At 40.3% G+C, this 15,075-nt stretch overlaps 1 protein-coding gene across 1 annotated transcript in view; it reads left to right on the forward strand.

Annotated features, from left to right (window-relative positions):
- The window catches only part of ARL6 (ADP ribosylation factor like GTPase 6), a 19,433-nt gene extending 10,002 nt beyond the window's left edge, over positions 1–9,431 (forward strand). Inside the window, exons 5-7 of the mRNA XM_027908082.1 lie at positions 4,759–4,888; positions 6,269–6,324; positions 8,588–9,431. Coding sequence (XP_027763883.1) covers positions 4,759–4,888; positions 6,269–6,324; positions 8,588–8,613 — 212 coding nt within the window. The 3' untranslated portion in view covers positions 8,614–9,431. The remainder of the gene's footprint in view (positions 1–4,758; positions 4,889–6,268; positions 6,325–8,587) is intronic.
- Positions 9,432–15,075: the final 5,644 nt, after the last annotated feature.

Here is a 15,075-nt window from a genome sequence, read left to right on the forward strand (position 1 = left end):
ATTGTCCTGCACTTGTCTTAAATATACATACAGTCATATTGTATTCTTATCACTTAGTGAAGTTATTTTTTGATAGTAAATACATTCTACTTCTCTTGATTCCTTTAGAAAAAATACTCTGTGATCATAAAAATAACTTAGGCATTTTCAGCTAATATAGGAGTGCTTTATTTACTGTTAAGGTTCTTCTGTACACCAGGAAAGAACAGGCCTTTTCATGCCATCTTAGGCTGGTCAAATTATTTCTGCTCTTCAGTAGGTTGTTTCTTATCAAAATAGAAAGGTAGATGGTGCTGGAGGGTAAAGAATGTACCACGATGGCCTCTCAGAGAAGTGTAAAATGAAGCAGGAGTGAATATTACATTAAAATATGAAATACATGTATGTTGTGGGTGTTTGTAACTGATCTGGTGAATTTTGAGTTGGTGAGACTTCATTTGGTTTTCAAAATAAGCTTCAATAAGTGGAACACCAAGTCATAGGATATCAGTAAGATCCTGAAATCGTGAGTGGAGCAGTTGTATGTGCATTGTCACTGTGGTCGTACTGCCAGCAAAATCTTTCAGTGGTTGGAAGCAGTTGAGAGTTTTGTACCTGTTATTCAAAACAAAAGCAAGTCTGTTTATGCAGACTTCAGTAAAAGTTAAAATGACCTGCATATGCCTAATTGTTAAAGAGCTGTGGACACAGGGGTTTTCTCCTAAAAAGGTAATTTATCTATATTAACTTTAGTGTAGGAAATAAAGACTTTCCATGAAACTCAGTTTTCTTTGTCTGCCTGACCGTGCTGTTAAAATAGCAGTTGGTTACATTTTCAGAGCTCATTTTTCAGCCTGAGGAGTAAAATCAAGCTTTTCTGGAAGGTCTTTGTAGACTGAACCTTGTATGAGTCACTCAGATAGCAACCTCATGTCTCAAAAAATGATGCATGTTACCAAAAGATTGAATTTCAGAAGTAAGATTCGGTTCAAATGTTAATGGTAAATAACAATGACAGAAATTTTAAGGAAAAATCAGTTTGTTTGGACATTTTCTGGTGTTTCTTCTGAAGCCTTTTCTTATTCACAGTTTAAGAGAACCTATAATTTGCCTCTTTGCTCTTTTTATGTCATGCAGAGAAGGCCAAGCCATTATTTTTGTCATTGATAGCAGTGACAAATTAAGAATGGTTGTGGCCAAAGAAGAACTTGACACCCTTCTGAATCATCCAGGTGAGGAGGCTTTTTTCCCCTTCTGTGTCCATATTTGTGATGTTGTATTAAGAAGAGCCCTTATCTGACACATTCTGCACTCTGAGTACTTTGCTGATATTTCGACCATTCCTGAGTACTGCAACAATAACAACCTTCAATAACTTGGTGGGGGTTTTTACCTGTTCACTTCTACAAATTGATCGTGCTTTCGTTGTCTGCACTTGCGTTGGTTTAGTCTCTTGATGATCAGTACTGAACAAAAGTTGCATTGTTTTGAGGAAGAATAGGACCTGTTGGAAGCTGGAGAGCCTTTGTGTGATCACCAACACATACAGAATGTGTTTTTTCCATGAAGACAGTCAATTCCTTTAATGTAATGCTTAACTTCTTTTTCCGTCTTCACTGTATTTTTTAATGCTTTAGATAGAAATAAGAAGGGGTAATTATATCAGTCAATGACTTATTAAAGGATACAAGAAACGGAAGAGGATATGAGATGATACAGAATGGGGGGCTTTGTTTCAAGGGTTTGGTTTTTCACATGAGACTACATCCTGTTAAGTTATCAGATTGGCCGGTTCTTCACCTTTCCACACAGTCAACATTACTCCGATATTTCTGTAAGCAATATGCAGTTTTTGCTTTCAGCACTTGAGGTAGTTGCTTTGCCTAACCAGATCATAAAACTGCGTGTAGGAATTTTAAAAGTCAGATAATCCTGGAATTGCTCATTTGTAGAGCCTTAGCTTGCGGGGTTACCAGGCTGCAAGTAAGAAAGGAGAAACTGGCTGGAATTTCTAACCAAGAAAAGTAGTGTTTGATAGGGACAGTTGTGGTACCATGACATTATTTTCCATGAATACAGTACATGAGTTCATCAACAAAAGTGCTGGAGGTGACTGGGCCTCCTCGTTTCACATTCAAGGGTATGGGCTCCTTCACATGCAGACATTAACAGGACAGTGGTGCACGAGGCCCAGGGGAGGATGAGATAAACCAAACACTGTAGGAATTGCCCTGGCAGTGAAGGGGGTTCTGTGGGTGAAATGGAACTGCACAGGACCGAGGGGGACAGGTAAAGCCTTGTTGGTTTATTAGCAGGCATTCATGGGTCATGAATGCTGACACAGCAGGTCACTCCTAGTCAGTTGTTTATGAATTTGTGTCTTCTGGTTACAAAATCCCACGGCTGTGGCCAGGTATCTGGGATGTTCCCTAGAACCAGGAAAGGACAGCTGGGTTTTTCTGCCTTGGAGCAGCTCAGCCCAAGTACAGCAACGGTGTTGCTGCCTTATCAGATTCTGATATAGCACATGCAAAAGAATCAAAGAACTTGGGTTCCTCTAGTAGTAATGTTTGATAAAAGTAGCTGTTAGCTGAATCAATATTTGAGTGGTTCACTGTATCAGTATTTTTATTTGTGTTGCTGCTCTGCCTTTCTTCCTGCATACCCTGCTTTTCCCCATCAATGCTTCTGTCTTCATGATCTTCCTCGAGTGGTTTCAATGTATGGGTTTCCTCAAGTTTTAAATGGAATTGAGTCAATTCTTGTCTCTGAAAGTCTTAGCAATCCCTCAGGAAAACAGTTCCCTGTCTTTTTGCCAGACTTTTCCCGAGGTTGTCAGCTGAAAGGGAATGTGTGTTGTGAAGGATTTATGGGGTTAGGAGTTGTACTAGATTTTTTTGTGACTGTTTGTGAATCTATGAATTATTTTTCCTTACATAAATGGACAGTGCACTCTACAAATAACTGCTTGTTCAATTATCGCTGTATCATATTATTGTTTTTACTCCAACTTAATTCTTCAGCACTTTGGAAGGTGGTAGTCTCTAGGTTACTTGTTTTAGATACTGACTCTTGGGTCACTTGACCTCCAGCACGAGCTTCTAAAGTAAACTGAAATTCTTGTAAATTTGAAATTCTTTGTATAAAATTACGCATCAGTGTCTGGCATATTTTTTAGGACGTTAATTCACAACTGCTTGCAACTAGAACATGTTAGCTTTCCATTAGTAACTGTGAAAAATGTGTGAGGAAAATACTGCACATTAGGAAACAATGTAATTTCCGTGGCCACCTCTTAATTTAGCAAATGCCTTTGATTGTACATTTGTGAGTGCGTGGGCAGGTTGTGCCCCTTTTGAAAAAAACAGTGAACATTCTTTGTTTAACTTGTCTCTTTGCATACGTGATTTTAGTTAATATCTGTGGTTTTAGTTCACCCATAACCTGCAGGCTGTGGGTCCCAGGGTTCATTTGTTTATGTCATAAATTAAGAGTTGCAGTTGGGAGACACAAAACTGTTCAACTATGGAATCAAAACAGAGATTTAATGATGCCCTGTGCTTGTGTGTTGAGGCCTTTGATTTGTGTTAGCAGATACCAGAGGAAAAGAGAGCTCCAGGGAGGGTAAATAGTTGGTGAAAATCATCAGCATTTTGATCAGCACTTACAGTCTCTGAATGACTGTGGGTAGGTAGTGTTATCTCCACTGATTCTGTGGAAAGGTTTAGTAGGGAATTTGAAAAGAACATAATTAGGAAGGTTCAAACCACTGCAGCCCTGACAGTTTGTTGGGTTTTTGGGGTTTTTTATCATCCCCATCAGCAGGTGCAGGTGGCTTACATTTGACGTTTGTTTCCTGTGTGAAATAGCTTTTTTTTTTTTTTTTTTTTTTTTTTTTTTACTATTTAAGAAAAGCCTACGTAGCAATTTTCATCAGTAGGGGGATGGTGACGATGTGTGTTTAAGTTGTTTTCCTGTCAAGGATTGATAGACTCAAATGTATATTTTTTTTCTTACCCTGTAAACCATCCTTTGTATAAATAATACAAAAAAAATCTTAGAGTTAGTCTTGGTGCTGGTAATTTTTTGGTAGTTTCACATCTGTAAGTTTGAAGACGGTGTGTTTTGTTTCCTGTCAGTGACTCTAGTCTTTTGGGGAGATCAGTGAGGTTTAAGCTTGCCTGTGTATCCCAGAAAATGCCAGTGTGCGTGGTTTGGGCTGTAGTTCTCACTGGTAGCTGAGAGGAGCTTCTGGAAAAGAAGTCCTTCAAGGGCAGGTAGGATAGAGGAAGTCTGGACACGTGGATTTTTTTCCGATTGCATAAATTCTGTGAAGTGATGGATGCGCTGCAGGATACTGAAGGATACTGCAGACTACCCTTATGCAGCTATCACTGCGATGTTGTGAGTGAACACCCATCTTTCTGCCATTTCATACATCAGGCCTCACTAGGCAGAGTGTGCACTGTTTGTAGGCAGTTGTTTCATCTCCTGTCCCTCAGCAGCAGCAGCAGCTCACACCCACAGCTTTGAGTGTGGGGTAGGGTGGGGGGACAGGGGTGGAAGATGGCAAAGCCTGCCAGAGAGCTGGCGAGCGTTCTCCAAGCGTGCACCAGAGGCCGTGTGACCCAACAGTGTGCACTGGGTAGAAATCAACCTGCAGAGAACTGCAGCCACAGGTGAGCAGAATACCTTCCTGTATTGTTTGTAGCTTGTCACATCTAGAGAATCAACAAGTGTGTCACCATGTCATGATAGTTTATTTCTGCTCATGCCCAGATATCAAGCACCGTCGACTGCCTATTCTCTTCTTTGCTAACAAGATGGACCTCAGGGATGCAGTGTCATCTGTGAAAGTATCTCAGTTACTGTCACTAGAAAACATCAAAGACAAGCCCTGGCATATCTGGTAAATCCCTCTTTTCCTGTCCTTTTATTTGGTATTTCTTTGTGCATTCATATTTTAGCTCTGTCATGACGCTCATTACCATATAACAAAAATCAAGCAGGTGAAAGGCTCTGCTGCCACATGTGGAATAGTAGTAATATTAAAACACTTACTATGAAACTTGTTTGAAATACACAGTGCATTCGTGTAGACTGTGCCTTAAAAGTTTTCCCAGGAGAACTGTTACCCAAATAATAAAATGGAGGACTTCAGGTGAAATCAGAAAGCAGTGTTCTTATCAGAAGAATAGCTGCCATTATTTTTTGCTGGGAAATTGGGCAGAATTGTTATCAGAGTGCTGCTGCTAATTTGTCTTGCAGCTTTCAGAATATCAGCAGTAAAACATCTGGATTTTTTTTCCATGCTGCAGATGCTTTAGGAAGACTCCTCTTGGAAGGCCATTTAATGAACTGTTCTCGTCTGAATTCAGAGGGACACTGTACTCTTTGGACTCTATAATGTTAAAGGGCATTTTTACTTGTAGGAGCTAGTGTCTTTTCTTTTGAAGCATGTAAGCTTTCATATAAACAGGAGGACTTTGTGCTAGTCTTCACAAGGAAAAAACTCTATTTTTATCTTAAGTGTTTTATAGAAGTCTGTTTTTTGCCTTATTGCAGTACCCAGATATTATAAATAAAAGTGAAATCAGCAGCTAAATGCTGCTGAAAACTGCCATTCTCCTTTTAGGCCCTTTAATTTTAAACTCAATTTAAAGGACATTGTTTTGGGGTCAGTGCTTTTTGTCTCAGAAATCACACTGACAAATTCCCAAGCTTCTTGGATGATCAGTACCAGTCCAGATTCACTGCTCTGCTGGTTTGCACGAGCTGCAGGATGAGGGGCATTTGAAGAGTTATCCCCCAGTGATTCAAAAGGTAGATTTGACGTGTTCTCAGTGGAGCTTAATATGAACAGACCCTGCAAGGGTTGCTGTTACAATACTGGACTCCCTCCCCCTGGTACTCCAGCATTCTCACTGTGTGTAGAAACTGGGAGGACAGTTGGACTTGATCATCCTAAAGGTCTTCTGCAACCTAAATGGTTCTGTGATTCAGCATTGCTGTTGTAGATAGTAAACATCTTTTTTATAACATCACCTGAGGCAGGAGTTATCTAAGGAGAGGTGTTCTGGCAATTAGTCCCCCACCTTGAAACTGGAATTGAAATAAATCACATCATGAAAAGGGGTTTCCATGTGGGGAAGGCACTCTATCATTTAAGAAGCAGTCCTCTCCATGGGAAGAAAACTTGAAAGTAAACGGTATTCTGTAAATTATAAGGATGTCTCAGCTAAAACTGGTATTTTTACAATGTTTTCATAATTTGATTTGTTTCTTTCAGTGCCAGTGATGCTCTTAAAGGAGAAGGATTACAAGAAGGTGTGGATTGGCTCCAAGGTATATCATATGGAATTCTCTTGCTCTATTTTCTTTCTGTTAAACTTTTTCATTTTGTAAGGTTTTTTCTTTATTATTTCCTTTGTTTTCTTTCTGTCCAATTCTGCTGTCAGATCAAATTACACAGTGAGTACTAATGCTCTGTCTCCTATTTGCCTTTGATTTACCTCCTTAATGTACACAAAAGATCACATCTGCTTCCCTGAAAAGTGTGTATTATGAAATATTAATGCACACTCCTGCAAACGGTGTAACACTTTAATTTAAACAATAGCAGCTCCCAACTTCAGTTGATTATTGTGGTAGTTGAGTTTGTTCTTTAATTTATTATTATTGCCCTGTCCTGGTTTTACATAACTTAATGTTACGTATCAGGAAACGGTGAATAAGCAGGCTAGAAAAATAAGCCAAGTACACAAACAAATACACTAGTTTTGCTTATTCAACCTCATTCTTTAATCTAGAGCCAAAGTAAGGACAGCTTACACCATAACCATCGTAACACATGCATGGAAAATACGAGATCCAGCTGAGATGATGTGTTCCATCCAGCTTTATTACCTGCATTAGGGATGATGTCTGTCCTTCTGTTGTGTGCTGCTCAGGATCTGGTCTCCCTGTCCTCCTGTATCTGCTGAATGCCTAGATTAGGCACGTGTGGCCTTGTTTGGGTAGACTCGTCCTCGTTGTACCCCATGGTTTGCGTTGTGTGTGCCGTGAGTGGGCTGGGATCACTGGGATCACTGGGATCACTGGGATCACTGGAATCACTGGGATCACTGAGCCTGCCGTGCCGTGCCGTGCCGGGCGTGCAGCGCTGCGGCAGCCACGGGGTGTCAGCGCTGTTCCACCCCTTCCAAATCCAGCAGATAGCAGCCTTGGCCCCGGGCTGGTTTATCTGCTTTGACCTGTGCACACCGCGCTGTCCCCTCTGCTCAGAATCCTCACTGCTCAACAGAGACAGAGGGTTTATTTTACTGTGTTGTTAGAGAATACAAAAACATTCGGTCGTGTTTTCAGAGGGAGGGATACTCTCCAAAAACAGCCTTTGCAGAGAGATTTACTGCCCTGCAGGAGAACAGTGATGTGTCCTCCACCAGCTAAAAGAGTTTTGGGGTGGGGAAGTGATCACTCTTCCACCAGCTGAAGGAATTCTGTGGTGGGGAACCAGGACCTTAACACTGAGCTTCCTTCCCTGCTTTATCCAGTTATTGTGTATATAGATTTTTGAGCACAGCAAGCAGATGTCTTTGCTGTCCTTCTCATGGGTTGTTAAACTTCTTAATTTTGTGAGCTGAAATTTTTCATGGATTTGTCTAAAGATTTCTTTTAACTCACTGGTTCATTGTCCCCAAAAGCTTGAGAGGGGTTGGTTTGAAGCAGTACTGGTGCCTAAGCACGTGCAGTTTGCAAGTTATACCTTTAATGGGTGAGGGCTTTGATATTTCAAGAACTAATTTTTACCCTGATTCTCCTCATTGCTAGAGCACCAGATGGGAGTGTTTGGTCCCTAAATCACAGCCATAAAATTCAGTGGGGCAAATGACACCTGGAGAATGAATGCACAGTTCTCCTTGCCAGCAGCCGTGCTTTCCTTGGGTACCCTTTGCAGACCCACTGCAGGGAGCTCAGAGTTGGGGTGACAGGGGCAGCAAGTTTTGCCTTTTTTTTTTTACTTAAGAAGGCTGAGTTTGCTATTTCCCTGTTTTGTAACAACCCATCATCAGGAGGGTAAAACTAACCCTGTTTCACAGCAGTCTAAACCCAGGTCCTGTTCCCTGTTACTGGGGGAAATGGTGCTGAGTTCCACATTTGCAGTGGGCATACAGAACATTTATGCTAACTGAGGAGATGTTTGAAGGGAGATATTTGCTGAGAGCAAAGAAGTTTTCATGTGAGTCATTCAAAACCATATTTTGCTGTTCATGTTCAGCTGTGTGGATGCTGTCATGTGTATAGGGATTGAAATGCACACTTCATAAAATAAACTACCAGGCCTTATTCTCATCCAAGTTACCTTATAAGCCTGAAGAAGATAAAAATTGAATTAGATAAAAGAGTCTTCCTGTTTAATTCTCAACATTTGGGGAAAACAACTTGGCTGTGCAGGAATTTCGGAAGTGGATGAGAGAGCACGTTGAAAATAACTCTGTCCCTCCTTCTTGTAACTACACTAGAATATCTACTGGTTATGTTTTCAAGAAAACAAAGCACAGCAAGAGTTCATCTTGTGTTAAGACTGGCTGTTTCTTTTTATTAACAGATCAGATGCAAGCAATGAAGACATGAGGGATAAATAAAAGCTGTGTGGCGTTCTTTTGCACCCTTTTTCAGTAGGTGTCCAAGTTCCTTGAAAAGGAAGAATGATTTAAAGGAGATGAACAGATCATCTAAAAGATACTGTATTGGCTTGTTTCAATTTAGTTCCTCTTCCAGGAAAACTGAATGTAGGCAATATAGCACCTCAGGTATGCACACTAATGAATTAAATTGAATCTTGTGACTGGAGAGTGTATTTAAAGGAAAAGATTTGTGTTAACAATAAACATCTGCATTCATTTGAGTTTTGGGGGATAATTAGCCATTAGGAAATGCCCCTCTATTTTTTGGGGGGGACACCTTCTGAGCAAATGGGAATATTTCTTTTCCTGAGAAAGAATAATGAGCACTTCCTGAAATAAAGCTGTATGAGATACCTACTGATTTATCTGCCCATTTTTAGGCATTTCTGCAAACTTTAATTTAAAGTTTGACATTAGCTTTTTAGTAACTGTCTATAATAGGCTTCTAGAGGAATATTTTGATTAAAGATAAAAATATCCAGTGTATTTGTTACAGATGATTGCAGATGTTTTTAAGGAATAGCTTTTAATGAAATGTAATGAATTGGTTTTGTGATATGCCATGATTATATTTGCATTCTCATCAATAAAACTTCAAATATACAACATGACATGGTTGGGTTTGTTAACCTAAATATGCTCGTGGATGGTCTTTACATCTTAAGACATTTTGCTGCTTCTGTTAGTTTCATTTGGAATTTGTTTATCCATTTTCCAGTGGACGTAGCATTGTATACTGTAATAAAATGGTATCTCTGTTGCCAAGCTTTTGTAATTAATTGCATATATTCTTTGACACTTCCTAATAAACTGGGCTTCTCTTGCAGATATTTAAGAAGCATATGATTGACAGAATCCCAGAATGGGTGAGGTTGGAAGGGACCCCAGTGAGTCTGCTGGTCCAGGCTCCCTGCTCGAGCAGGTGATCCCAGAGCACAGCTGTGGAATATCTCCAGGCAGGGACACTCCACACTCCCTCTGGACAGTCTGTTCCAGTGTGTGATCACCCACACACGACACAGCTTCTTCCTCGTGGTCAGGTGCAATTTCCTGTGCAGCAGTTTCCCTAAAAGTTGTATTTTGAAAACAGTGAAGGGACAGTTTAGTGGTTTATTAGATCATTAATATGAAATGTGTTATAAAAAAAAATGCGTTACTTTAGAAAATAATGACCTTTCTGACTCCAAGCATGTCCCATAGGTAGCAAATAAGGGCAATAAGAACTTAATTTTTGCTATGCCACCTCTTCCCTTTTAATCCCTCCTCCCTTGTTCAAGAAACAAGCAGGAGGAACGCTGAAGGCTGTATTTAACTGAGTCATTTAACCTGATTCCTGTGGGAGATGTAATAGGGAGCTCTTGCAGAAACTCCCCCCCACACCCATTACCATGTGAGAACCCACAAATGTTATGTCAGCATGCCTTTTAGGGCTCACTTAAGGGAGGAATATTTGGAGAAAAGGGCTCCATCTGAAATGATAGACCAGTTTCCTATCCTTCCAGTTATTAAATCCTTATAACTAACTCCTGTGCTTTGCTGGGGAGAGCTAAGTCTCAGTGTTAGAATCATCTTTCTTACAGGATGCTATAGTTGTGATAGTTGGGTTTATCATTAATCTTTCATGTCTCTTTTTGTGACACCCTTGTCCTGTTAACTCTGGATCTAAATATCTGTACAAGAACCAAATAGCAAGGATAAAAGATGATTTATAGTCCTGAGGAGTTTTCCTCTGAACTGTGGGCAGGTGGTTTTCTGGTTTGCTTTGCACTGGATAATACAGCAGTGTCAGCCTTCAATCCTGTCCTCCCGTTACCTTTAGGAGGTTTTCCCTTGGCTGTGCCTGGCAGTGCTCGAGGCTGCAGCATTTTCAGCTGCAATGGGATGAGTTGTTCTCAGGTACAGTGTGTGACTGCTGATTCTTTCTAGCACTCAGGACAGGAATCCATGGGAACCTTGTGTTTCAGCTGGGGCTGCTCCTTGCAGCTGTGCTGGGAGCCTGCATGGCCTGCAGACTCCTGGGCAGGTTGGTGTTGAGCAAGTGCAGTTGTAAGTATTTGTATGTAAATGTGCTGGATCCTGCCCTTCATCTCAACCCTCGAACTGTACTGTGCTTGGGGGTTTTTAATTTACTAATAAGAAGGATAAGCTGCCCTAAAAGACTAGACATAACAGCTCAGTTGTCTGCAGGCAGGCAGGCATTCTGGTGTAGTGTGTGGAATGGTTGCATTTCAGTGCTCCTGTAAAACCAAACAGCTGTGCAACAGCTCATCTCTTAGAAGCTCTGACTGGGAAACATCATGTTGTTAGTAATAAGATATAAAATTGACGTTGATCCAAAATGCTTGTCCTTAAAAGCAAACACTTCTTAAGCCAAGAAATACGGTTTAATCTCAAAAGGGGTGTGTGTGGGGGGGAGAGTTTTCATTCCTTTGTTTGTTTTGAGGGGGTTGTGTGTGCTTGCTCTAAGTTTTTCTTGTTTTTAAAGTTTGACTTGTTTGGGAAATCGCTCTTCTCATGAGTAATTTCTGTCATCCATTTATTTAGTTCTTTCTGGCCTGCCTTTTTTCTGTTTTACAGAAATCCTTACAGAGCTGGCTCCTGTACTTTCTGCTCTGCTGCTTTTAACTTTTGCTGAGTTCTCCATGAGTGAAACTTTGCAGCTCCCTTCCCTCTTGTTTTGGGTTTTGGGTAGGGTTTTTTTGAGAATCAAAGTAGATACTGAGAGAAGGTCACAGAAGAGAGGACCGAAAAAAGCGAAAAAGGGGACTACTGAGAAAGTCTTCAACCCTCCTCTTTCAGAAAGGTCAGGAAAGTTTGCTTTGAAAGGTTAACTTGATATGCCCTGATCCATTTTTATTATTGTTTACAGACCGTACTTGACTGCTGCAAATTAAACATGCACTGTTACTATGCTAAACTAATATTCTGTGTACTAGCTAATCGAAATTCAGAACTTAAATACTCTCTTATAACAAACGCCAAGTGTTTTTAGCAGTATTTTGTAACCATACTTCAGTTCAAGGCTCTGTAGCTCCTGTCACACTAAGGGACATCACGAAAGCATCTGTGTTGGTGTGAACCAGCACTTTGCAATTAATTTACCACTGTTCAGTCGGTTGGATTGCTACTTAATTGGCAGAATTTTTGTAGCCATATGAAATGGTTGCTCTCAGAAGTGCAGCACATCTGTGACACCGTGCTATTCTCCGCCATGCAAAGCAGCCCTGCTTACTTTCCCCACTCTCCTGATGATGGCATGAAACCCACTACTCTTTTTTCAAGATCAATCCTTGAAATGAAAGCTAGGCTGTTAATGCCTCTTGTCTGCCATTAAATGGTCTTAGGCTTTCCAAATTGTTGAGCAGGAGATGAAGTTCATGGTATTACAATCATTATTACTCAGGCACCAAGGGGATGTATGTAATTCCACTGGGATTTGGGGGGCATCTTGGAAGATCAGGTTGACTTTTACTGTAAAAGAAGTTTAAGTTTAGAAACTTCACGTTGGGCAGTCTTTCTACAAGCCACTTCGTCTTTGAAGATCAGTAAGTAGGTTGTAGGCCCAGCAAAATAGTTACTGAGCCAAATTCAGTTTGCTTAAGAGTTGCCTAACAGTTGTAAGTGAAGGGAAGAAAAGGCAGTAAGGAAAGGATTTAAAAATCAAGGAAACTGGGATGTGTGGAGGAGGTTTCTTTGGGCTCAAGTAGGGTTATGCTAATAAATATTAAAGGAAGCTAAGCCTGTAGAGGCTCCATGAAGTAACCATGAGAAATGGTTGAAATGGATGCTTGGCAGTGCAGGCTCCCTGCTCAGGAGAGCAGCCCCATCCAGCTGCTTTTGCAGAGGAAGAGAGTTGGTGCTGAGGACCCCATGTCCCTCCCAGGCTGTGTGGCTTGAGTTTGCTCCAGCCTGCTCCTTTCTGAGTGCCTCTTACTCACTGGAGCACGTTGAGTGCACTCTCAGCTTTCCAGTGCAGTTTCATCCCAAAGGAATTCAGTCTGTGGGCTCCCAGCCTACTTTCTGATGCCAACAGAGGCATGGTTAGTGAGGATTATCTTTAAAATACCCCTGTGATCTGAACAAATGCACTAGTGTAGGCATGCCTGTACAAAGTCAAGAAGGAAACAGTCCCTAAATTTTAAAACCATGGAGCTGAAATCATGTAAAAGAACAGCAGAACTTGGCAAGAGGTCTCCAGAATGCCAAGGTTCCCCAGGAATAGTTCCAGTGAAATATTTAGTAAAAACACAGGCTTGTAGGATGGTCCAGTTGAAACTGGGAAAGTTTATTCCTCTAGTAAAGGATATAACTTTTGGACAGAGATTAGGTGGTAACACTTCAAATTTGGAGGAAATGGCAATGATAGTAATATTCCAAGGATTTTTGTCATCATTTCTTATGTCATCAATGGATTACATGAGAGCAGCTTGGTCTCAGTTTAATGTTTCAGTCTATGACGTTGGTGGTCAGTCATTACATTGTCGCTTTAGAGGAGTAAGGATTGGTGAAGGGGTTCTTTTCAAGGCTAGAATGTTTCTGCTGGGAAAGGTGATGCTTTTCTCTTGGAACACTTGTTTCCCTGCCCCACTATTGTTAGGTGATCTTTTACATTCTTAAGGTAGTTTTCAATAGGAAAGTGTGACTCTGTTTTGAGGTGCCTGGAACCCAAGGACAATTGTCCAGGGCCTCTAGTGAAGTTTAAATTAAGAGCAATTTAACACTCTAAAATATTTTTGGCAGCAGTTTCAGAGCAGGCTGAATTGATCCATAAACTAATTCAGTCTGGTGGCTAGAAAGCATGCTGCATTTTGCAGTTCAGGGCTGAGCCTTGCTATTTCTTTAATTGGTACCATTATAAAATAAGATCAGTCGCTAACATCTTAGAAAACAATTGCAGAATAGCCACTTCAGTGCTGACTTACCACCATTATTGTATGTACAGACCTGTCATGTTGTAGCTTTACAGTTCCTGGAAATTAAAAGGCATACATGCCCAATCAAGTCGTTTAGGTTGTAGGAATGTTTTTGAGTGCCAAATTTCCTTTTCACCCATTTCATAACTGTTAAACTACTACTTAGTTCTCTGTCTACTCTGATATGTCATGCAATGGTTAGAAAAAAATTTAGAAAAACCCTTTGTGTGTGATAAGTCTCATGCTGTCCTTGAGGTGTGTGTGTTCTGTCCTCATGTCAGGTGATGCATTTTAGTAAGTCAGTGATTTCCGTGGGATACAAAATATCTCCGTGCTTTCTTTAAGGCAATGCCTAAGTAGTTGAATGAATGACAGCTCATCTCATCTTGGCATCGTAGTAAGTAGGAGAATTTCCATCAGTTCCTATTAGAAAGAAAAATGTACAGCTTTATCAGGGAGTTGATGTAACGTAGAGATCATGTGAACCTTCTTTTTCAGCAGCAGTTCAGCACAGCCTGAACAAAATGTGCAAAAATTACTGTACACCTAATACTTACTGGCTGCAGTAAGTTCATCCTATAAAATGTTATTTTTCATTGAAGAGAAACTCCTTCAGTCTTACCACTCATATTTTATTGGATCACATCTGTGCATTAAATACAGAAAATACTTCTAAAGAACAATATCAGATAAAAAAACTGAGTTTCAGGCTTATATCCCCTTTAGGCAGACACTTCCTTGTGATGGTGTTTGCTGAAAAAGCTTTTCTGCTCTGACTTCACTAACAATGAACGCTGTGTGAGCAAACATGGATTACTCAGAATTTTTGTTCTTGGTAATTAAGAGAAATCTTCTTTTCCCTGCTCAGGGTTCTGTTGTGTTGGGCTTAAAGAAAAACAAAACCAAACAAAAACCAACCAACACCCCCAAAAACAAAACAACCAAAAATATATCCCAAAACAACAAAACCAAACACAAACCGAGTGTGTGTGGGGAGGGGTCAGTTATGCTGTTACTGATCCAGCTAACCAGGCATGGTCATTTCATTCTTACAGACTTGGCCTTTGAGATTTCTTTCTTATCCCTTTTCTGTACTCCAGAAATACTGTTTACTGCTGTGGGAAACTTGTATGCCAAGAATTACACTCTATTTTCCTGTTTGTTGTGTTTTAAGATGGGAGTATTTTCTGCCTGTTTGGAGTAGCCTATGGGTGTAATTTGTATACATAAGTAAAGGTCTCTTCTTTGTTTTTTCTTTTCTTTCTTTTTTTTTTTTTTAATATCTTACTGGAAGCTTAAATGGAGAGGAAAATAAGTTTTTCCATGAAACCAGATGGGATTTTGTAGCATTTGCAGCCAAAAGCTTTTATGATCCTGTTTGGCTCAGTCCATAAGAATTCTGCTTGTTAGAGACTGGTGTACTTCGAGTTATTTTTACTTACAGAATATTTTGCAGTGTATTTCTCAAGACACTAAAGATGACTCTGCTTTTTGGA

Source organism: Empidonax traillii, unplaced genomic scaffold, assembly GCF_003031625.1.
Source record: "Empidonax traillii isolate 1590-97213 ecotype Southwest subspecies unplaced genomic scaffold, ASM303162v1 scaffold1608:size196868, whole genome shotgun sequence".
NCBI lineage: Eukaryota > Metazoa > Chordata > Aves > Passeriformes > Tyrannidae > Empidonax > Empidonax traillii.